Genomic DNA, 24,925 nt, shown 5'->3' on the forward strand with positions numbered 1-24,925 from the left:
TGCTCGCTGACCGCTGATATTTATTAGTTTGGTCCTGCGTTTCCTTTCCTTCGCAACATAACATCTTTTCTTCTCACTTTCCGTTACTGTAGTCGGTCTTTCACGTTTCATTCGGGTCTTCCATTTTCCTCTCCTGTTTCACATTTGTATCCCACAATGCCTTGTGTGAATGGGGAAAGCCCACCACGTGGTGCATGATGTAGTATCTTGTATTGCGCCACGGTGAAGAAAGAAATAATAGCAGAGAATTTAGGGCCACATGGCCCTAAATTCATTAATTGTTCTATTTAAAAAAAAAACTAATAAAATTGGAAGTCTGTGATTCAAATTCAGTAGCTTTCGGTCCACTTAACAAAAAATAATTGGGTGTCAGGGAAAATTCTTTTTATAACCTAAATCTGAAAGTCAGTCTACCTTTAATGTTTTTCCTCCAATTCCTGCAGCTTAATGTTAATAGTCATGTCTATGTTTCTGCACATTTTAACATGACTTTAGCTGTTAGCTGATGTGCTGTTCCAGAGAAACCAAAAAGAAGAAGCCCTTAAGCTGTACATGGATATCCTATACAAACATCCAGGTAATGATTTTGGAAACCGTTATGTGGGGAAACTAACATGCACTATATGGCTAAAGGTTTGTGGACACATGAGCATCACACCCCTGTGTCTCTCCTCCAAACTGTTTCCACCAAAAAAAAATGTTGGCGGTAAACACCTGTATTGAGTGTCTTCGTATGCTGCACCATTGCAATATTCCTTCACTGAAACGAAGGCGATGAGCACAAATCTGTTCCAGCATGACAATGCTGCGGAGCACAAAGCAACGACCTTGAACATGTATGTCATGGAGGCTGGATTGGACGAACTCAAGTGGCCTGCACAGAGATCTGAACTCAAACTTCACTGAAAACCTTTGGGATGAACTAAATGTCCACTGTACCCCAGGCATCCTCACCCAATATCAGTGCCTGACCTCTACAAGAGCATTAGTGAGAAGAGTGGGGGTTACTATAACAGCAAAGGGGGACTAACTCTGGAATGGGATGTTAACACATATGGGTGTGATGCTCAGGTCCACAATGTTTTGGCCATATAGTGCAATATAAAATTTCATGTAACTTTGAAAATGCTGCCTTTGTTTGGAACAGACAATTTCCGTGCACTGGTGAAATTTCTCCACATGCTGCGCTGGGTAGGGAGACTGGACGAAGTGCTGTCCTTCTTTGAGAAATGTGAAGCCTACTCTCCAACTGCAGCTACAGAACCAGGCTACAACTACTGCAAAGGCCTCTATTACTGGTCAGTATCAAGCAGGCCTCGCTGTGAGAGTTTCTCTTTTAAAGTACAAACAGTGAAAACAGTCAGTCCCAAAACAATGACCATGATCATCAGTATTCTAAGAGTTTCAATTAAATTGCCCCTACCATTTTTTAAGCCGGTTCTGTGGCTAACCACCAAGTCTGTTCTTTGTGCGTTGTTTTGTGAAGTTGTCTGGTCACATAATAAAGACTTATAATAATAATGAACGTATAATAAACATATAAAAACGATAAAAACTTGCTGTTATCTAACCACGAAAATCATCTAAAAGTTGATAATGCCATTGTACAACTGTGATTCACACAGTGACATTACTTTCATTGCATATTTTTTGCTCAGCTAAGCAGGTGGTGTATTTGACGCATTCTGTCTATATTAGGCATACGTACCATGTACGGGAGGCAATGATGCACCTGAACCAGGTCAGGAGAGATGCAGATTGGGGGGAAGATGCACTTGAGCTGATGGTGCACATCTGTCTTAACCCAGACAGGATGACATTTGGAGGAGAGGTGTTCGAGAGCTCAGAGGAGGGCTCAAGGTACAGAGCTGATTCAGTAGAACTGCACTGCAAAGGCAAAAGTGACTGTATGAAGTTTATTGCTCTGAATGTGCACTGATTGCTAGATTTTATTTATTTATTGGCTATTTAATTTTTTCATTAGGGGTCCAAGTAACAAAGGTGCTAGAAGGTCCTGGAAACTGGGTCCAAGCACTGAAGGTGCTAGAACTCTATTGTAATTGTTAGGATTTTCTGAATATTATTCTGCCTGAAAACAAATTGTGCAGACCGAACCACAAGAGACAAGAGTCTTAGAGCACAGGGTTTTGCTGTTTGGTCCAGTTTTTGTTCATTCCAAATTTTGTTCATACTTAATTCCTCTGACAAGTTCGCAAAACTACTTTTGTGAACTAGTCCTAGGATTTTTGTCCTCAATCCATCCATTACCCATGGCCGCTTATCCTGTACAGGGTCGCGGGCAAGCTGGAGCCTATCCCAGCTGACTATGGGCGAGAGGCGGGGTACACCCTGGACAAGTCGCCAGGTCATCACAGGGCTGACACATAGACACAGACAACCATTCACACTCACATTCACACCTACGGTCAATTTAGAGTCACCAGTTAACCTAACCTGCATGTCTTTGGACTGTGGGGGAAACCGGAGCACCCGGAGGAAACCCACACAGACACAGGGAGAACATGTAAACTCCACACAGAAAGGCCCTCATCAGCTGCTGGGCTTGAACCCAGAACCTTCTTGTTGTGAGGTGACAGTGCTAACCACTACACCACCGTGCTGCCTGGATTTTTGTCCTCATCTCATTATCTCTAGCCGCTTTATCCTGTTCTACAGGGTCGCAGGCAAGCTGGAGCCTATCCCAGCTGACTATGGGCGAGAGGCGGGGTACACCCTGGACAAGTCGCCAGGTCATCACAGGGCTGACACATAGACACATACAACCATTCACACTCACATTCACACCTACGATCAATTTAGAGTCACTAGTTAACCTAACCTGCATGTCTTTGGACTGTGGGGGAAACCAGAGCACCCAGAGGAAACCCACGCATACATGGGGAGAACATGCAAACTCCGCACAGAAAGGCCCTCGTCGGCTGCTGGGCTCGAACCCAGGACCTTCTTGCTGTGAGGCGACAGTGCTAACCACTACACCACCGTGCTGCCTGGATTTTTGTCCTATCTTTATAAATTTACTGCCAGACTTGTCTGCGCTGCCGAGGATCAGCACACCCAGGCTCCTGCCTTTGCCTGCCACCTGGCTCACATTGCACCCGATCCCTGGTGCCTGTCCTTGCTGGTGGCGGGTCCACATGGCAGCAGCTCCATGTAATTTCTTCAGGCTGTGCCCAGCCAGGCCCCATGGGCTAAGGTCCAGCCACCAGATGATTGCCAGCAAGCTCCCCTCCCAGCTCTGGCTCCAGGAAGAGTCTCCGGTTTCCTGCTCTTGGGCGAGGTGCTGCAGCTCCTTTTTAGCTGTTTCATGAGGGTCTTGAATCGCTCTTTGTCTGGCCCCTCCCCTGGAACCAATTTGCCTTGGGAGACCCTCCCAGGGGCTAATGCCCTGACAATACTGCTCCCAGGATCACCAGGACACCCGAACCCCTCCATTACGTTAAGGTGGCGATTCTTCAGAGTTAAAGTGCCAAACTCGAACATCAATAATGATCAAAAATGAATTGACCAATTAGATTTCAGCAGGCATTTGAGAGGGTTACTGTTGAGCTGTCATCACAAAACATGAGTAGTAGATTCAGTTGACCCACTACTACCAGATACATTTGATGACTCGGGGGTGCTATTTGTGTTTGTGCACACGAAGCTAAGCATATCTCTTGAAAAATAAGGTGTGCAATGAAATTTCTTTGTTTGCTTGATTGTTCTGCTCTAACCATTCAAAACTGCCTTTTCGACCACTTCATTCAAATTTGTGATAATTTGCATCGTATATGAAACTGTCATATCAACACTGGAATCGGCATCAAACTCCAACTCCCAGAGTACAGCATGACCTACAGACTACAGTTCACTGCTATCACAGATACTCTCTTGTTCATATTCACCCAACTACCGATCACGCACTCCTGGACTCAATCACAACCTCACCTGTATAATCACACTCTACACACCCACACATTGCAAAGGGGATGCTCTGTGTTTCTGTACCATTTTATACCAAGCCTTATTGTTCTTTGATTGATATCCTAGTTCTGATCTTGTTTCTGGTTTCCTTGTCTTGCTCTTGTGAAACCGTAGTCTATGTAATTTGTTGATCGCCTGCACGTTGACTTTGAATGTACATTAGGTTTTTTGTTCTGTTTGCCAAGATTAATAAAGCTTTGTATACCTGCACTTGCATCTGTACCTACAGTGGTGCTTGAAAGTTTGTGAACCCTTTAGAATTTTCTATATTTCTGCATAAATATGGCCTAAAAGATCGTCAGATTTTCACACAAGTCCTAAAAGTAGATAAAGAGAACCCAGTGAAACAAATGAGACAAAAATATTATATTTGGTCATTTATTTATTGAGGAAAATGATCCAATATTACATATCTGTGAGTGGCAAAAGTATGTGAACCTTTGGTTTCAGTATCTGGTGTGACCCCCTTGTGCAGCAATAACTGCAACTAAACGTTTCCGGTAACTGTTGATCAGTCCTGCACACCGGCTTGGAGGAATTTTAGCCCATTCCTCCGTATAGAACAACTTCAACTCTGGGATGTTGGTGGGTTTCCTCAGATGAACTGCTCGCTTCAGGTCCTTCCACAAAATTTTGATTGGATTAAGGTCAGAACATTAACTTTATTCTTCTTTAACCATTCTTTGGTAGAATGACTTGTGTGCTTAGGGTCGTTGTCTTGCTGTGTGACCCACCTTCTCTTGAGATTCAGTTCATGGACAGATGTCCTGACATTTTCCTTTAGAATTCACTGTTATAATTCAGAATTCATTGTTCCATCAATGATGGCAAGCTGTCCTGGCCCAGATGCAGCAAAACAGGCCCAAACCATGATACTACCACCACTGTGTTTCACAGATGGGATAAGGTTCTTATGTTGGAATGCAGTGTTTTCCTTTCTCCAAACATAACGCTTCTCATTTAAACCAAAAAGTTCTATTTTGGTCTCATCCTTCCACAAAACATTTTTCCAATAGCCTTCTGGCTTGTTCATGTGATCTTTAGCAAACTGCAGATGAGCAGCTATGTTCTTTTTGGAGAGCAGTGGCTTTCTCCTTGCAACCCTGCCATGCACACCATTGTTGTTCAGTGTTCTCCTGATGGTGGATTCATGAACATTAACATTAGCCAATGTGAGAGAGGCCTTCAGTTGCTTAGAAGTTACCCTGGGGTCCTTTGTGACCTCGCCGACTATTGCACACCTTGCTCTTGGAGTGATCTTTGTTGGTCGACCACTCCTGGGGAGGGTAACAATGGCCTTGAATTTCCTCCATTTGTATGCAATCTGTCTGACTATGGATTAGTGGAGTCCAAACTCTTTAGAGATGGTTTTGTAACCTTTTCCAGCCTGATGAGCATCAATAACGCTTTTTATGAGGTCCTCAGAAATCTCCTTTGTTCGTGCCATGATACACTTCCACAAACATGTGTTGTGAAGATCAGACTTTGATAGATCCCTGTTCTTTAAATAAAACGGTGCCCACTCACACCTGATTGTCATGCCATTGATTGAAAACACCTGACTCTAATTTCACTTTCAAATTAACTGCTAATCCTAGAGGTTCACATACTTTTGCTACTCAAAGATATGTAATATTGGATCATTTTCCTCAATAAATAAATGACCAAGTATAATATTTTGGTCTCATTTGTTTAAATGGGTTCTCTTTATCTACTTTTAGGACCTGTGTGAAAATCCGATGATGTTTTAGGTCATATTTATGCCGAAAAATAGAAAATTATAAAGGGTTCACAAACTTTCAAGCACCACTGTACATACCTGACACAATACTTCACCCACTCATGGACACACAGGCAATTTTGACTGACACCAAGGGCTAGTGGGACAGGGTTGCATCATTGGAGACCAACAGTAGTGGATTGAGAGATTCACCTCACAGATGGCTCGGCTCCAAGCATCCACACCAGCTCCACAAACCTCTACCAGTTCCCTGCTCATCATTCACCATATATTAGGCATGTGTAACATTTTCAGGAGGCAATGATGCACATGAACCAGGTCAGGAGATATGCAGATTGGGAGAAAGATGCACTCGAGCTGATGGTGCATATTTGTCTGACCCAGACAAGAAGACGTTTGGAGGAGAGGTGTTCAAGAGCTCAGAGGAGGGCTCACAGTACAGAGCTGATTCAGTAGAACTGCACTGTAAAGGCCTATTAAGTGACTCCTATGAAGTTTGTTGTCCGGAATGTGCACCGAGTGCTATAATCTCATCTCATTATCTGTAGCTACTTTATCCTGTTCTACAGGGTCGCAGGCAAGCTGGAGCCTATCCCAGCTGACTACGGGTGAAAGGCGGGGTACACCCTGGACAAGTCGCCAGGTCATCACAGGGCTGACACATAGACACAGACAACCATTCACACTCACATTCACACCTACGGTCAATTTAGAGTCACCAGTTAACCTAACCTGCATGTCTTTGGACTGTGGGGGAAACCGGAGCACCCGGAGGAAACCCACGCGGACACGGGGAGAACATGCAAACTCCGCACAGAAAGGCCCTCGCCGGCCACAGGGCTCGAACCCGGACCTTCTTGCTGTGAGACGACAGTGCTAACCACTACACCACCATGCCGCCCAGTGCTATAATATAACTGTTTACTTTTTTCATGAGGCTAAGCAGCAATAGTGTTGGAAGGTCCTGGAAACTGAATCCAAGCTGCTTCTTCATTACATTTGGCATTTAGCAGATGCTCTTATCCAGAGCGACGTGCAATAAGTTCAACAATTTTTATCTAACCTGCATGTATTAGAAGTGGGAGGAAACCCACACAGACATGGGGAGAACATGCAAACTCCACACAGAATGACCCCTGTTGGCTGTGGGGTATGAACCCGGAACCTTCTTTTGCTGTGAAGCACAAGACAAACTTGAGAGAAAATTAGTTTGAGAAGACGTCATCAGAAGGAAGTGTATGAGATCTAACAGAGTTTGAGCAGATGTGTCAAGAGGAAAGTACAGGGAATGGCCTTCTAGCCAGCATTACAGCTGAGAGGATCAAAAGCTCGTCAGGGGATACAAAAGGGGTTGGAGAGATTTTAAAGGCAAAGATTAGGCATAAAAATTGTAGCGAATTGTTATATCACTGTTGATTTTTTGACATACACCAATTTGGCCTTTTTTTTCTTCTTTTTCTGAAGGAACATCAGTGAAACACTACACACAGTAAACACAATCCTGCTTGTATAGATTCAGTTTTCATTTGTCTTCAATGAAATATGGCAAATGTTTTTAAATGTCTTTTTCTTTTTTCTCTTAGTGATGTTCAGACTTACTGTACAAAGATTTTTTTAACGTGATACCAGTCACAATTTAATCACTGTTCTTGTCACACACCAAAGAAAATAATACAGAACAGTAATTAAATAATGTATAAAATAATAATAATCTTTGTGGAACTTATTAACAGGTTGCTCTCAGATCCCATCGCTATTCTAAATGAGTGCATTAATAAAGGCAAGCACTCTTGGAGGGTAAACCCGTTATATGTATAGATGAATGACTCGTAAACAGTGCTGGGGTAACCGTAAAACATATGTGCCACGCCTAATTAGAGAGATTTAAAGATTTGGACCTTTTCCCCATTACATTAGATATAGTATAATACTGAACTTGTTTCTAAAATTTCTTAATTCAATAAGCATTTAATAATATAAACATTTCTTGTTTCACTTGTACTTCTTGCTTGCTTAGATTTTCAAATTAGTTTAGCTTATTTAAGACGAGGTCATTTAACAATAAATGATAAAATATTGGTTGTTTCAGAACTATTTGCCAGCAGTTTACATATGATGGAATACTGTAACATAAACAAACTTGAAGTTTGCCTTGATTTTTCATAATTATACCCTTTCTAATTTTCCAGCTCCATTGTGCCACTTGTCCCTGATGACGAAAAGTTAATGGGAATGACCATCGCCCAGAATCTACTGAGAGATTTCCAGCCTCGCTCCAGAGTCGGCCAGGACAAGGCCACAATCCTTTACAACCTCTGTGTGATCTACAGCAAGGAGCCAAAACAAACGGAGAGTGCAGTGAGAGTCCTGTCTGACATGATGGAAAAGAAGGTAAAATGGGGGTTGCATATTTGCTTTAATGGAAGAATTAGATCTGTTTGATGACATGCATGCGTATGAGTGAAAACAAACTATTCCCTACTCCAAATTCTCCAAATACAGGGTGTTTAAAAAAAAAAAAAAAGATATTATTTGAGATGTAAATATCCCAGAAACTACATAGTCTTGGCAAATGAAACTGAACAGGCTTAATGTTGAGCAATATAAGAATTATTCCTCAATTTGAATTAGAAATTCAAAGATATGTGGATTCCATTAATGATTTCACAAATTTTCAATATTCGTGAACCCGCTCAACCGTCTCTTCCGATGGTGGTGGTCGTCCAGATCCTTTCGCCCTGCACAGACAGCCTTCCTCTTTGAACTTTTTGTGCCGTTTCCAAATCTGCATTGCAGTTGGTGCATTTTTAGAGAATTCTCTCATAAATGCACGCTGCATCGTCTTGTTCGACTGTGTTCGAGCGTACTCTAACACACAAAATGCCTTTTCTTTTCCAGTGAATGGTATTTCTATACCTAAAAAGATAAAAACAAAAAAACATTAAACATAACCCTTACAGAAAAACCACATGAACTTCACATGTGGAAAATGTGTTTTGCACATGGGTGTTGCGCCCGGCTCTGCTGTGCTATGGCTGCCTCATTCCTCCTACATATTAGCATGAGTTGCCCGGTCTTCCAGCTCCCAGGCTGCAGGGGGAGCTGATCAACTTGGCTGGCTGGCCATGGTGGCCAATAGGCCAGCTGATTGGTAGTTGGGTGGAGGCGTTTAAAAGCACCTCCTCCAGGTCTGTCGGGCTGATTCTTGCTCTGGCTTGGCTGCTCTGGCCCTGGGGCTACGAGGGCTGGCTGCAGCCTCTTTTTTTTTCTCTCTCTCTCCCTCTCCCTTTATCTTTTTATGCACTACACTGCATGAAGCTGACTGTCACTACACATTTGAGTAGCTTACATTTACTGACTGGGTTTGAATCTCTTTTAATAAATGATCATAGTATAACGTTACATTCGGTGTGGTCTCCTCTATGTTATCTCCGCTTTGAGCCAAGTGGGCATAACATGGGAAACATGTTATTTGCACATGGGAAACGTGGTTTTGGCCCAATTTTATGTGAATCACATGTGGGAATGTTTTACACATGGTAACATGTTTTCCACATGTTACCACATGTGGCAACATGTGATCACATGTGAAATACATTGGGAAATTCATGTTTTTTTTCTGTAAGGGAAAATTTTGACCTGTTTCCACACATGCTGTTAAAATTTGAGGTCAATTAAACGAGAATTGGCAAAGTTATTAGATTGCGAAATGATATCAAATTCTTTTGAAACACCTTCTATTATCTCAGAAATGTATTATACTGCTAATCACGACATTGTTAGTGTTATTTATGCAGATATTAATTATGCAATGACAATTTGCAGCCTACTCTGGATACATTTCTTTATTTGGGCAATTCTTCAGCAGAGAGGCCAAAATTATGAAATGATTAAGATTGCTTTAACTTGTCAGCTCAGTGATATTGCTAAAGTATGGACTCCAAGGGGGCGGCATGGTGGTGTAGTGGTTAGCACTGTCACCTCACAGCAAGAAGTGTCTGAATTCGAGCCCAGCGGCCGGCGAGGGCCTTTCTGTGTGGAGTTTGCATGTTCTCCCCGTGTCTGTGTGAGTTTCCTCTGGGTGCTCCGGTTTCCCCCACAGTCCAAAGGTTAGGTTAACTGGTGGCTCTAAATTGACCGTAGGTGTGAATGTGAGTGTGAATGGTTGTTTGTCTCTATGTGCCGGCCCTGCGATGATCTGGCGACTTGTCCAGGGTGTACCCCGCCTCTTGACCATAGTCAGCTGGGATAGGCTCCAGCTTGCCTACAACCCTGTAGAACAGGATAAGCGGTTACAGATAATGGATGGATGGAGTCCAAGACAAAATGTACTGAAAACCATATTTAAAAATCATCACCCCAATTATAGCAATATCGCTTCAGAGAAATCTTGGTTTGAAGTTGAGGTTTTTTTTTTTTTCCTGACGTAATTCCGTTACTGACTTTTCTTTCCTCATGAAGGATTTTGCGTTCAGAGTTAAACAGCCAATTTTCCTATGCTTTTTTTAGGGTCAAAAGATACCCCATACAGTGGGAAGTTTTTATTTAATATCATTATCTTGAGTACTGTCACTAAAAAAAAAAAAAAGTTACCACATTTTGCTGTGAATGTAATTCCGTTACCGAAGAACTACCTGTATATTTTATTTGGTGGCCTACTGACTTGCTTATCAAGCGGACATTTAAACACAACATAAAGTACTATGGCAAGACAGCAAAAGTACTTACTTACTTATCCTCTTCATCCCGTGTGGGACATAAGGCTGTAAGTTTCCTCCACTGGGGCCTGTTCTGTGCTAAATACTGAGCTGCATCCCAGGTGATCCCTATGGCCGCTAGATCTCTAGCCACAGTACGTCTCCATGTAGTTTTAGGACGTCCTCGTTTCCTCTTCCCCTCAGGGGCCCATTGTAGGGCAACTTTGGGGATACGGTCATCCGACATCCATAGAACATGGCCCAGCAAAAGTACAGTCTGTTGAAATGTGAACTTATCAGTTTTCCCCGTGGCTGTAGGTCATGTTGGAGACCTCATTGCTCATAGTAGCTCAGGCCTTGCTGCTGCTCAAACAGACTCCCAAAGCGAGAAACTTCCTAAAGAGGATCAGCAAGATGCAATGGACCCCTGGCATTGCTGAAGACTTTGAGAAAAGCTGCCTGCTCCTTGCTGACATGTACATCAAAACAGGAAAATATGCTAACGCTGAGAAGCTTCTGGATGATTGTATTCGACACAATAAGGTATGAAACGGTAACATGGATATCTGTTAGCCTCAGAAATAATATTTAATTCAGGAAAGCTTCATAGTGTTTGTTTCTTAGGTGGAACTCAGTGTCCTGTTTTTATTTTTGAGGTCTTATATTTTTCTAACAACAATTACACTACCGTTCAAAAGTTTGGGGTCACCCAGACAATTTTGTGTTTTCCATGAAAAGTCACACTTTTATTTACCACCATAAGTTGTAAAATGAATAGAAAATATAGTCAAGACATTTTTCCGGCCATTTTGAGCATTTAATCGACCCCACAAATGTGATGCTCCAGAAACTCAATCTGCTCAAAGGAAGGTCAGTTTTATAGCTTCTCTAAAGAGCTCAACTGTTTTCAGCTGTGCTAACATGATTGTACAAGGGTTTTCTAATCATCCATTAGCCTTCTGAGGCAATGAGCAAACACATTGTACCATTAGAACACTGGAGTGAGAGTTGCTGGAAATGGGCCTCTATACACCTATGGAGATATTGCACCAAAAACCAGACATTTGCAGCTAGAATAGTCATTTACCACATTAGCAATGTATAGAGTGGATTTCTGATTAGTTTAAAGTGATCTTCATTGAAAAGAACAGTGCTTTTCTTTCAAAAATAAGGACATTTCAAAGTGACCCCAAACTTTTGAACGGTAGTGTACATCCTTTCTTTTGTAAAATCACTTTTTAATATGCTGCTGTGTTTTGCATTGTAATTGTTCAGTCATGCAGCAAGGCATACGAGTACAAAGGTTTCATCATGGAGAACGACCAGAGGTACAAAGATGCTGCTGAGCAGTACGAACTGGCCTGGAAATACAGCTACTGCATCGACCCTGCAATTGGTAGGGATTTTATCTGAGCACAAAGCTTTCTCAGTCATTGATTAGTCAAATATTTATTTATTTCAGTTTATGCACAGATTTATCTGCCTATATTAATCACATCTCTAACAGTTAATTTTACTCTCATCACAGGATACAGACTCGCTTTCAATTATCTGAAGTACAAGAATTACACACAGGCCATTCATGTCTGTCATCAGGTTTGTATGACTCAAAGAAATAAAAATAAAACCTCAGGATCTTATGATGCGGAGTTTCTTAGTCAAATCAGGCACCGTATTACCACAGTACAGGAGATATACAGGCGCCGGCTTAACACCTGGAACAAATGCATTTCTGTTTTTAAGCGCCAAAAAATTATAAGATTTTTTTTTTTTTTTAGTTAAGAAAGAATGTAAAGGCTGTGGGGTTTTTTTGTTTGTTTTTTCAGGTTCTGCTGGAGCATCCTGATTATCCTCAGATCCAAACTGAAATTCTACACCGGGCCCAGCTCTCTCTTAGACCATAAGCGCAAAGAGACATTTAATCAACCTAAACACATTTACAATACTAGGACACATTTTAGCAAACATTTCACGACCTGATTGAATAGTAACATAGATTAGATAAATGTTCTTTACTGGACTTTACCATATGTTCTCTTCCCTATAGATAATTAACAGTTATTCCACAAAATTGAGTCATACATGAGCTGATAGCTGACGAGGTGCGTAGCGCCAACTTGGCTATAAGCCATGTACAATGAGATTGAGTGGAATAACTGTTTTATTCTATCCACATTCACTGGATTTTGAGAAACAGAGTATTTTTGTTTCTATTTTTTGCAAAGTCTATAAATAAAAACTTCATGCAAAACGTCCGACAGAATCATTTCCACTTAGAATGTAAACAAACTGGCGAAATGACAGTAGCAATTTGTGAAAAATCCATCTATCCATTATCCGTAGCTGCTTATCCTGTGCAGGCTCGTGGGCAAGCTGGAGCCTATCCCAGCTGACTATGGGCGAGAGGCGGAGTACATCCTGGACAAGTCTCCAGATCATCGCAGGGCTGACACATAGAGACAAACAACCATTCACACTCATGTTCACACCTATGGTCAATTTAGAGCCACCAATTAGCCTAACCTGCATGTCTTTGGACTGTGGGGGAAACCGGAGCACTGGGAGGAAACCCCATACAGACACGGGGAGAACATGCAAACTCCACACAGAAAGGCCCTCGCCGGCCACGGGGCTCGAACCCAGGACCTTCTTGCTGTGAGGCGACAGTGCTAACCACTACACCACCGTGCCACCCCAATTTGTGAAAAATGCTATAATAATAATTCCAGACAAAAAAGAAACTTTTTTTACCATCAAATACTTTCATTCCCCATTTTGTTTGGGGTTTTTTTTTTTTTTTGGTTTTGTTTTCGAATAGAGTTTTTATTTCATCCTTGGTTGGTTCAGCAACACGCACTGTCATTTTTCTTCTTCTTCTTTAGGGTTTTTTTGGCAGTTGGTAAACCAACTTAAAGGTGCATTACCGCCACTGACTGGGCTGGAGTGTAGAACAGGCGATATTGGGGGGGGACTATATTCTTTTAGCTATTTGTTTCTTTTGAATACTTGATGATTGTGATATATCTGACTTGATTCATGCCACCATTTTGTTGTTCTCTACTCATGGTATATGAGCTGATAGCCTAGTAGTAGAGAAGCCAATCAGAGTGTGTGATTGCTCATATCCAGTGAATGTGGATAGAATAAAAATAAATATATATACTTGTTTTCTACATTGTAGAACCATACTGAAGATGTCAAAACTATGAAATAATATTTGGAACATATATGGAATTATGTGGTAATAAAAAAGCAAATTATATTTCATATTTTAGATTCTTCAAAGTTGCCAGCGTTTACCTTGATGACACTTTGCACACTATTGGCATTATCTTAACCAGCTTCATTTGGTCGTCACCTGGAATGCTTTTCAATTAACAGTTGCCGCGTCAAAAGTTAATTAGTGCAGTTTCTTACCTTTTTAATGCATTTGAGATCAAATAGTAAATAATAATAATACAGTTAATAGCCCTATTCCACAACTGTAGTAATCCATATTATGTCAAGAATCGCTCAAGTAAGTAAAGAGAAACGACATCCATCATTACTTTAAGACACGAAGTGACTTTTAATTTAATAAAAATAAAGAAAAAACATTGAATTAGGAGGTGTGTCCAAACTTGTATATCATATATCCATTTCTACTCAATCTATTTATTTCTCATTTCTGTTACCCGCCCATTTTCTGCATGAACTGTTTTGTACAACAACCAGAGAGAACCTGTGCTTAAAATAAATGGTACAAATCTAGGCTCATCTGCTCTATTTCACAGCCTTGAGTCTGCGTGTTTTTCCACAGAAAACATTGAACACTCCAGAAAGATACCATGTACTTTTCTGTATGGGAATTTTATTTGCCTTTTTTTTTTTTTTAATCACAATCTTAACACACTCCAATGTAAATAACCCCTGCTTGCATCAGACACCTGGACTCCCATCAGGTGTATAAATGAGGACATTCTTGAAAATCATTTGCAATCCAGCATGATGCGTCTTGCGGTTCTTTTGACTTGTATTGGTAATGCATAATATACGCACTAACTTTTTTTCATGCTTTCCAAACAGAAAATGTAACTGCTTTAGCTGTCTCGTTATTTTAGTGCACATGCAATTGTTTTAATGATTTTCATTTGGTTCTGCCTTCCGTTTAATATCTCTGAATGAATTTGTGATTTGCAGGACTCATCTCTGCCACTGCTCTACCCGAACAGGTGGTGGAGAATGAGGGAAGTGGGAAGGTTGTAGGTGGGTCCAATGCTCGCCCAAATACATGGCAATGGCAGGTAATCACATACTAGAAATGGCAAAACTAGCCAACTATGATATTCATATTTTTAGATCTCATCTCATCTCATTATCTCTAGCCGCTTTATCCTTCTACAGGGTCGCAGGCAAGCTGGAGCCTATCCCAGCTGACTACAGGCGAAAGGCGGGGTACACCCTGGACAAGTCGCCAGGTCATCACAGGGCTGACACATAGACACAGACAACCATTCACACTCACATTCACACCTACGGTCAATTTAGAGTCACCAGTTAACCTAACCTGCATGTCTTTGGACTGTGGGGGAAACCGGAGCACCCGGAGGAAACCCACACGGACACGGGGAGAACATGCAAACTCCACACAGAAAGGCCCTCGCCGGCCACGGGGCTCGAACCTGGACCTTCTTGCTGTGAGGCGACAGCGCTAACCACTACACCACCGTGCCGCCCCTATTTTTAGATCAAGTATAGTTATATAAATATGCCTGTCCAGGGTCCAAAAGCAAAAGTGTTAGATCAAGCTAATGATATTGTCGTATATTATAAGATTATGGTTATACTATCTTTTGGCCCTGTGCGTTTTGCAGGTATCTCTACAGATGGATAACTGGGGCACAGGTTACTTTGCTCACATTTGTGGAGGCAGCCTTGTTAGTGCCAATTATGTGATGACTGCAGCCCACTGTATCCTTGAGTGAGGCCTTTTCTCTGTTCTAATACTTACAAATTATGTATGGTTCTAGTCTAAAAAATGCAGTGTGCAAACTTTTATGCCTAAATACTCAGACAGCATGGCACTATTGAATTATTATGGAAGATATAAGCACCAAAATAAGTGTACCTCTCTTTCAGTTTGGACGTCAGGAAATATAAAGTGGTTTTGGGGGAATATGACCTCAGTAAGCCCGAAGGCCGTGAGCAGGTTTATGGTGTGACAAGGATTGTAGTTCATCCTGGCTGGACTGAGGATCTTGCAAACGGGTGCAACTTTAAAGTTTATATATTTAACAATTATTCCATGAAATTGAGTCGTACATGAGCTGATGGCTGATGAGGTGCATAGCACTGAGTTGACTATAAGCCATGTATGACGAGACTGAGTGGAATTGCTGTTTTATTATTTCCACATTCACTGGATTTTCAGAAACGGAGCATTTTTATTTTTTGCAAAGTCGATAAATAAAAACTTTATACAACACATCCGACAAAATCATTTCTGCTTATAATGTAAATAAACCGGTGAAATGAGAGTAGCAGTTTGTGAAAATGCTATAATAATAATTCTTGGAAAAAAAACATTCTTACCATCAAATAATTTCATTACCTATTTTGTTGCTTTTTGGGGGGGGGGGGGGGGGGGGGGGTTTCTTCTTTAGGGTTTTTTGGCGGTTGGCAAACCAACTTAAAGGTGCATTACTGCCACCGACTGGGCTGGAGTGTGGAACAGGAGATATTGGGTGAAAAAAAAACAAGCAAACAAAACCTATATTCTTTTAGCTATTTCTGTTTCTTTTAAATACTTTAACAATTTTGGGGGTTTTGTTTTCGAGTAGAGTTTTTATTTCGTCCTCGGTTGGTTCAGCAACATGTTCTGCCATTTTGTTTTTCTCTACTCATGGTATATGAGCTGACATCCTAGTAGTAGAGTAGCCAATCAGAATGTGTGATTGCTCATATCCAGTGAATGTGGATAGAATAAAAAATGTATTCTATTAATCTCATATATCCTGTACAAATGAAATTATACCACAGTGTTGAATTCTCAAATCTGATTAGGTAGACGTTCATGATTTAATTTCTCTATAGCAGCAGCTCTGACTATTGTTCCAGCTGTAAATCAAACTATCGGTTTATGATAATGTGCTTGTTTGAATACATAATTGTTTCTCTAATAACGGCCCGTTCACGGGGTTTAAAAATCAACATATTTAAAGAAGTGTCATTATTTAACCAATAAAAATGTATACGTATTGATATATAAAGATGTTTTCTCGAACATGAGTCTTGAGAGAGAAAAAGGAGAGGCAGGTGAAGAAATGTTTATAGCTGATATAAGTGATAACAGGAACGAACCTGCTGCACAAATGTTCCACAATGTGACTATAAATGGTTAAAAAGCCCAATTTGTTTTTGGTTAATAAATAAAAATTCAAATTACTAGCTAATCACTGTGGTATAAGAATTGTAAAATGCTTCAGGACATGCTGTTATATGAAAATTAATCCATTTCATGGTGGTAACGGCCTAAGGTGAAGCGTCACACCACCTTGTTCTGAATTATTTTTTCTATAATTGCATGGTGTATCATGTTTTATCCCTTACTTATGAAACAGCCTTATTGCATGTTATGTGCTTATCATGTATTTCATTCCCATCAGAAATGATATTGCCTTGATGAAGTTGGACTCTTTGGCCTATAGCAATGGTTATGTGTCCATTGCAGAGCTGCCTTATTCTGGACAAATTTTGCCCAATGGCTTTACTTGCTATATTACTGGATGGGGACTTCTGGCTAGTGAGTCACTTTAACTGTGTGCTAGCACTTTATTCTTACATCTCTGTCTCTTCACACTCATCGCACCTGCCTTAGCTCTTGTATTATTTAATGTTTACTGTTTTGTCGTGATACTCGTTTGCACTGTCGAAGTACCTTGGTCCACTGAGTATAATATATTGTATAGTATATTGACATCTTTAATTTTTTGTACTTTTACTATTACAATTTAACTTGTAAAAACATTTTTCTGTTGTTTCTACATGCATTATGATACCTGTAGATCACCCCTCCCCCTTCACCCTTGAGGGGTGGGGTGTTACAAAACCCGGGTTTATATCAGACAGAAGTTAGGAGTTGTTTGGATCAAGGCGTCTTCATGTATCAAATATTGTAATCTACATATATGAGGATGTTGATTTAATATCTGACGGATTCTTGTTTCACATTACCCTGTCTCAGCTGGTGGTTATATGCCAGACCTCCTTCAGGAGGCGCCCATTGGTGTGGTGGATTACTCCGTGTGCTCCACTTATGAATGGTGGGGCAGTGTGGTCAAGAAATCCATGGTGTGTGCCGGAGGAGATGGTTTGACTGCTGGGTGCCAGGTACAGATGTTTTCCCAGCCTTGACAGTTCAGTTCCATGATGGCTGTCATTAACTTTTGTGCTGATCCAGTGGTTATTTGGACATTTCAGGGTGACTCTGGTGGACCTCTGAACTGCCTTACTGATGGCTCTTGGAAAGTTCATGGTGTAGTCAGCTTTGGCGCTGCTATAAACTGCAACCTTTACACCAAACCTACAGTCTTCACTCGCGTGTCTGCCTTCATTGACTGGCTGTATTCTGTAGGTTCTTTCTTGGTTCTGTTGTTGGATGAATACATGTGCTAAACCATAGAAATTGAACTGATGGCATCATGATCAGATATCTCTGTGCTGCTGTAATAAGTGAATTTGCCTCTGGGTTCTGTCTGTCTGTGAATTTGAGTCTGGGTTGAATAAATATCTAGCTAGCTAGACAGACAGACAGACAGACAGACAGACAGACATTTATTCAACCCAGACTCAAGTTCATAGATAGATAGATAGATAGATATTTATTTATTTATTTATTTATTTAACCCAGACTCAAATTCACAGACAGACGGATAGATAGGATTTATTCAACCCAGAGGCAAATTCAGATAGATAGATATTCATTCATTCAACCCAGACTCAAATTCACAGACGGATAGATACGATTTATTCAACCCAGAGGCAAATTCAGTTATAGATAGACGGACGGACAGACAGACATTTATTCAACCCAGACTCAAGTTCATAGATAGATAGATATTTATTCATTCATTCAACCCAGACTCAAATTCACAGACAGACAGACGGATAGATAGGATTTATTCAACCCAGAGGCAAATTCAGTTATAGATAGATAGATAGATAGATAGATAGATAGATAGATAGATAGATAGATAGATAGATAGATAGATAGATAGATAGATAGATAGATAGATATTCATTCATTCATTCATTCATTCATTCAACCCAGACTCAAATTCACAGACGGATAGATATGATTTATTCAACCCAGAGGCAAATTCAGTTATAGATAGATAGACGGACGGACAGACAGACAGACAGACAGACAGACATTTATTCAACCCAGACTCAAGTTCATAGATAGATAGATATTTATTCATTCATTCAACCCAGACTCAAATTCACAGACAGACAGACGGATAGATAGGATTTATTCAACCCAGAGGCAAATTCAGTTATAGATAGATAGACGGACAGACACAGACATTTATTCAACCCAGAATCAAGTTCACTGATTATCTATCTATCTATCTATCTATCTATCTATCTATCTATCTATCTATCTATCTATCTATCTATCTATCTATCTATCTATCTATCTATCTATCTATCTAAATAATTGAATTTACCTCTGGGTTGAATAAATCCTATCTGTCTGTGAATTTGAGTCTGGGTTGAATAAATGTCTGTCTGTCTATCAATCAGTGAATTTGAGTCTGGGTTGAACTCTATCTATCTGTCTGTCTGTCTGTGAATTTGCCTCGGAGTTGAATCTATCTACCTACTCATTCACTCACTGTAAAGTCCTCAATGAAAACTGCTGGCCAGACTGACAAAAAAAAAAATCACAAGTCATACTAGTCAAAGACAATAAACATTACAATTTGTGTAAATACCAATTTTATTATGAGACTCACTGCACTATTATGGCATGTTCTGATTTTGAGCTTTAAAATCTTCTTGATGCCAAATTCTACACAGTTAACAATAGTGATTTCTTTTACTGTGAAGCATCAATGTCTACTTCCCTTTCCTTACATGTCTTCTTATTTCTTTTACAGGAAATGGTGTAAAAGCACAACGTGTTTTGTGGCTGTTGAATAAAAGACCAAGCAATCTGCACAAATGTTAACGGGTGTGTCAATTTTTTAAAGTTTGTCTGCTTGTTGGCTAAATATATGTAAAATAACTATAATTTAATGAATGGTAAGACAAATGCAAGAAAAACAGGCCATAATCAAGGCTTAAGATCTTGAACAAATCGAACAAATGAGGAACAAGTGTGAAACATTGACTTGTCCCCATGAAGCACTATCAAACACTGGAAGAGCAGACAAAAGTTTGTTTGGCTTTTATCAGTGACCCAGTTATCCATCGAAGATTAGAGAAAAGTCAGAGCTGCTCCTCTGCTACTTACACGGAGTTAAACGATTAAAAAATAGCTAAATTATTAGTGCATTTATTTAAGACAATAAGATCCATGGCCAGGCTTGTGAGTTCTGTGCTGAGGATAGTAAACAGCTATTCAGTTCAGTTTTGTCACTCTCCTGTTTGAGTGTCCATCCATCACCCATCACTGGTAGGTTCTACCTGTCAAGGATTCCTGCTCCCTGGTTTAACTTTCATCATTTCTCTGACTTTTTTTTTCTTCTTCTCAGACAGGTCCAGGAACAGGTTTGCCATTAATATCCTAATACAGATAGCTCTCTGGATCCAATCAAATTATGAATCATGGATCATAACCATGTTTTGATAAATAAGGTCTAATAAACCTTTTTTTTAAAATAGTTTCTATGACAAGTATGTCTGCAGTTTTGGCACCTGCCCTCCCACGTCATATCAAGTTTTGTAGGTTATACTGATTGAGACACTGTAATATTTAACAATAAAACTCTTTGAAAATGGATCTCAGAGCACAAACATATTTGGCTTAAATATAAGAATAAATATAATTAAGGTATTTACTTATTATTATTATTATTATTATTATTATTATTATTGGTAGTAGTAGTAGTCGTAGTATGTTATGGAAAATTTGAGTTAAATAATTTACATTTATCCCCTAGAAAGTCAGTGAAATTTAAAAAAAAAGCCAATGTGTGATGCAAAAAGAGAGAGAGACTGAGAAGGGGGTTGTGACAGAGGAAATGGTGTCATGATCTCTTGAGTACCTGTATCATAACGGATTTTGTGGACAGACCAGTGTAGTTTGGGTACAAGATTGGAGTAAAACATACACCGAAGAAGGCAAATTAAAGGTGAGTTCTTTTCACACCTTTGTTTTGCTGTCTCTTCTCTCCAACAGAGACTATGACGGACAATTAATATCATTATTGTATTTACGTACCTGGATTGAGGAAGTACTGCTATCTTTACATGACTAAATTCAACTTTTTAAATATTTTTATTCGAGCTACTAGTAAACATAGGAACACTTTTGATTATTTATCATCTCTTGTCCACTTAGATGTCACTGTCACACAGTCGTTCCACCGCTCACATCTTCTCATCCAATAATCATTCATGCTCCTCACTGGTCAACAACTTGGCTCCCGATTCCACCACTTCATCTTCCAGTACTCTGCCTGGTCAAATTCCCCAGATGGAAGAAGGACCATATGGCTATTCGATGGGGTCTCAGGGATTGTCCAGGACAAGTGATAGGAGCGGAGAGACGATGATGGCCATGGCATATTTGCCCTATTCTACTTGCTCAAACTCGACAATGGAAAGACCAGTGCAGCACAGTCACGTTATACAACAGGTACATGAACGGTCATTATGAAAAGCTTTTTTTTGTTGTTCTTACTACTGTACTTTTGATGCAATATTGCATAATTATATTATTTACTGCAAGTCAAGTGATCATATTGCTTTTGTGTTCATTCTGTCTCTTCTGTGAACTTGGCAACATGATAAAGGAGTTTTCTCAGTTCATGCTTCCTCCTCCTCCATCTACATTTCGGCAACCAGGCCAGAAGAAAGGCCTGAGTAAAGACAGCATGGAATACCGGATGAGGCGTGAGCGTAACAACATCGCTGTGAGGAAGAGCCGGGATAAAGCACGCCGACGTATCCAGCTCACCCAGCAAAAGGCCTTGGAGCTTCAGCAGGAAAATCACAGGCTACTACTGCACATCGAACAGCTTAGCCATGAGGTGGACACGCTCAGTCGCTATCTCTCTCAGCGCCACCTACAGACCAAAGTCAATGATGGAAGAGTTGAAGAGAACTGTTGAGTGACCTTAGAAACTCGCTTACCTTAGGTATCAGGTTAGTGGACCTGACTGCATAATTACATAAATGAAGAAATGTAAAGACTATAAGATTGTATTGTTATATTCTAAACTCGCTCGGTTTATATATCAGTAGGATAGTCTGTAGAACAATATTCAGATCAAAATGGACCAACGTTATTCTGAAATGTAGTCAAGATAGCTAAATTACAGATTGTATCACGTTATTAAAGGGCTTCCTTTATGTATTAAATTAACCCATTAAAAGAGAAGCAGGAAAATGGCACACCTTTGGCAAGTTCAATAGTCTCTAACTTATAAAACTAACTAACATCCAGAAAACATTATAATGGTGTTGCGGAATTTTTCACCTATATTGGTGCAAATGTATTTTTTTTGTGTTTCACCAAGAATCCAGGGTGTAACCGCAGCATACTTCAGTAATTATTGTAGTGTTCTTGTGGTAAAAGTGGAATAAACAAAGTTTCAAGAGAAACAAGATGTTTCATACGAAGGTCCTTCATCAGCTGTGCAAGCAACGTCTTTCTGGCTCCATCTTATTAATAAGCGCAAAATTTCACATCCCTTTTGCCATTCGCTTGATAATTTCTTTTAATAACCTTATATGTATCGTAGCTTCGGAAGGGAACCTCAGTGCTCACTGAATCATGGGGAAGCCATGGCCTAATGGTTACAGAAGCAGCTTTGGGACCAAAAGGTCGCCGGTTCGATTCTTTGGACCAGCAGGAATGGCTGAAGTGCCCTTGAGCAAGGCACCTAACCCCCAACTGTTCCCCAGGCTGCTCTGGGTATGTTGTACGTCGCTCTGGTTAAGAGCGTCTGCTAAGTGCCTGTAATGTAATCTCGTTGTATGTGAATAATGACAATAAATGTAACAGATCATTAGAGTGGAGGAGTAAGGTGGAGAAAAAAATAATTTTGGGTTTAAAACTCAAAACAAGTAGCAGAAACCAAGAAAACGTCCTTTGAGGCAATTGAAATAAATCCACTTTTATATCACATTAACGTTCATTTCTATTTGATTGTTTTATGGTTAATATCTTAACATGAACTTTTTAAGCATTACAGAAAAACATGATGATTTCTGTTACTTATGATGATGAAATAGCGCTAATGCTCGCATTAATTGGCTTGTTAAATAAGTTTATGCAATCCTTTGCACTGAACTTATATTTCATATAAATACTATATGTTTTAAGATAATTTACTGGCCGTATGTGTGTGTCAGAAATGTTAGTGATAAAAGAAGAAGAAGAATTGTCCTAATATACACAACTGTATAGCATGTGCAAGTGCAAGAGAACCTTAAACAAAGGACAAATACAAAATAACGGAGAAAGTTTTTTTTTTAACTTTGGATTTTTATTTTCTAGATTTAAATTTTTGTTTTGTTGAAAAGTAAAAAAGTAAATAAAGGTCACTTTTAAACTATTACTTGCTCTATATATTATGTTTCACATTTAATAGCAGATTTTCCTTTACCTATATTTTTAATAAACCACTCAAAGTTTAGATGTATAACCTGGGGTGGAAAGGAACAAACTGTATGTTACTGTGCTTGAGTACATGGGTGACTGTAATGCTGCTGCTTATTTTTAATTACAATTAAATAACGATGCCTTTACTTCACTTTTTAATACTGACGACATTTTAACGAGATTTCACCCTGGATGGCTGTAAGATTTAATTAAAAGACAGCTACGTTATGCCAATTTTAAATAATTTGAAGTTGAATAAAGCAGTTTCCTTTAAAAAAAAAAAACTACACTTCAGGCACCAAATGCTTTAATCAGCCTCACTAATGTCTGACACAGTAGAGACAAATGATCATCCTTAACCCAATTTATCAGCTATTTTCAGTTTGAAATGCTTTAAAGGAAACGATGTTATAATAATCTGTGACCCAAAACCCATGGAGGTGTCAACTTTTCACAGCTCAACATTCAACCTGTGGAAACATGTACAGGGAAGCCATTAGCGAGCTAAATGAGTTACACTAGCCAGCCAGTTATTTTGATGTTTTATAACATGAAGGCTGTTTTAAACGCATCATTTCGATGTTCAGTAGTGAATGGTTGTTGTGTTAAATATATCTAAGTGTTGCTAAATAATAATAATAATAATAATAAATTTTATTTATAAGCGCCTTTCAAGGTACCCAAGGACACTGAACAATAAAAAACAAACAATAAAAAGCAAAGCAATAGGATAAGAACAACAATAAAAAGATCATGAGAAATCAATAATAATAATAATAATAACGTTATTAAAAATCAGAGAGAAAAGGCCAAGCTAAAGGGATGTGTTTTTAGCTGTTTTTTGAAAGTGGGCAGTGTTGAGCATTGGCGCAATGCTAGTGGCAGGGCATTCCACAGCTTAGGGCCATTAACACTGAAAGCCCCGTCACCCATAGAGCAGAGCCGAGAGTAAGGGACTGCTAATAGGTGGACATCTGTGGAGCGAAGATTTAGAGGTAGCTGATATGGAGTTAGGAGATTTGATAAATAGGGAGGGGCCAGGTTATGTAGGGATTTGTAGACGAGCAGGATAATTTTGTCCTGGATGCGGTATTTGACTGGGAGCTATGGGCTATAGATACATAATTCTCAGGATAATGTGTAAGGGACATCTTTGCTAGATAGCTAACTATATACACTACCGTTCAAAAGTTTGGGGTCACCCAGACAATTTTGTGTTTTCCATGAAAAGTCACACTTTTATTTCCCACCATAAGTTGTAAAATGAATAGAAAATATAGTCAAGACATTTTTCCGGCCATTTTGAGCATTTAATCGACCCCACAAATGTGATGCTCCAGAAACTCAATCTGCTCAAAGGAAGGTCAGTTTTATAGCTTCTCTAAAGAGCTCAACTGTTTTCAGCTGTGCTAACATGATTGTACAAGGGTTTTCTAATCATCCATTAGCCTTCTGAGGCAATGAGCAAACACATTGTACCATTAGAACACTGGAGTGAGAGTTGCTGGAAATGGGCCTCTATACACCTATGGAGATATTGCACCAAAAACCAGACATTTGCAGCTAGAATAGTCATTTACCACATTAGCAATGTATAGAGTGCATTTCTGATTAGTTTAAAGTGATCTTCATTGAAAAGAACAGTGCTTTTCTTTCAAAAATAAGGACATTTCAAAGTGACCCCAAACT

General features: G+C 39.8%; 3 protein-coding genes across 3 annotated transcripts in view; all 3 read left to right on the top strand.

The window, feature by feature from the left end:
• Positions 1-12,382, top strand: part of ttc21a (tetratricopeptide repeat domain 21A) — a 64,404-nt gene extending 52,022 nt beyond the window's left edge. The window contains exons 22-29 of the mRNA XM_060920704.1: positions 496-577; positions 1,148-1,298; positions 1,699-1,860; positions 7,915-8,116; positions 10,741-10,965; positions 11,698-11,818; positions 11,951-12,018; positions 12,249-12,382. Coding sequence (XP_060776687.1) covers positions 496-577; positions 1,148-1,298; positions 1,699-1,860; positions 7,915-8,116; positions 10,741-10,965; positions 11,698-11,818; positions 11,951-12,018; positions 12,249-12,326 — 1,089 coding nt within the window. The 3' untranslated portion in view covers positions 12,327-12,382. The remainder of the gene's footprint in view (positions 1-495; positions 578-1,147; positions 1,299-1,698; positions 1,861-7,914; positions 8,117-10,740; positions 10,966-11,697; positions 11,819-11,950; positions 12,019-12,248) is intronic.
• A 2,024-nt stretch (positions 12,383-14,406) lies between these two features.
• Positions 14,407-19,627, top strand: LOC132886296 (elastase-1-like). The gene is made up of 8 exons (XM_060920848.1): positions 14,407-14,440; positions 14,602-14,705; positions 15,276-15,382; positions 15,541-15,669; positions 17,067-17,203; positions 17,645-17,790; positions 17,881-18,030; positions 19,563-19,627. The coding sequence occupies exons 1-8, from the start codon at positions 14,407-14,409 to the stop codon at positions 19,572-19,574; spliced, it is 819 nt and encodes a 272-aa protein (XP_060776831.1). The 3' UTR covers positions 19,575-19,627.
• A 1,071-nt stretch (positions 19,628-20,698) lies between these two features.
• cebp1 (CCAAT/enhancer binding protein (C/EBP) 1) lies at positions 20,699-23,275 on the top strand. The gene is made up of 3 exons (XM_060920705.1): positions 20,699-20,759; positions 20,969-21,265; positions 21,423-23,275. Exons 2-3 carry the CDS (start codon positions 20,969-20,971, stop codon positions 21,738-21,740), a joined length of 615 nt encoding a protein of 204 aa, XP_060776688.1. The 5' UTR covers positions 20,699-20,759; the 3' UTR covers positions 21,741-23,275.
• The last annotated feature ends 1,650 nt before the right edge of the window (positions 23,276-24,925 follow it).

This window comes from Neoarius graeffei, chromosome 5, assembly GCF_027579695.1.
Source record: "Neoarius graeffei isolate fNeoGra1 chromosome 5, fNeoGra1.pri, whole genome shotgun sequence".
NCBI lineage: Eukaryota > Metazoa > Chordata > Actinopteri > Siluriformes > Ariidae > Neoarius > Neoarius graeffei.

Coding starts and splice junctions, on each gene's coding strand:
- LOC132886296 (XM_060920848.1), top strand. CDS start 14,407: ATGATGCGTCTTGCGGTTCTTTTGACTTGTATTG. Junction 15,383..15,540: donor GCAGCCCACTGTATCCTTGA/GTGAGGCCTTTT, acceptor CCTCTCTTTCAG/TTTGGACGTCAGGAAATATA. Junction 17,204..17,644: donor TGGATGGGGACTTCTGGCTA/GTGAGTCACTTT, acceptor ACCCTGTCTCAG/CTGGTGGTTATATGCCAGAC.
- cebp1 (XM_060920705.1), top strand. CDS start 20,969: ATGTCACTGTCACACAGTCGTTCCACCGCTCACATCTTCTCATCCAAT. Junction 21,266..21,422: donor ACAGTCACGTTATACAACAG/GTACATGAACGG, acceptor AACATGATAAAG/GAGTTTTCTCAGTTCATGCT.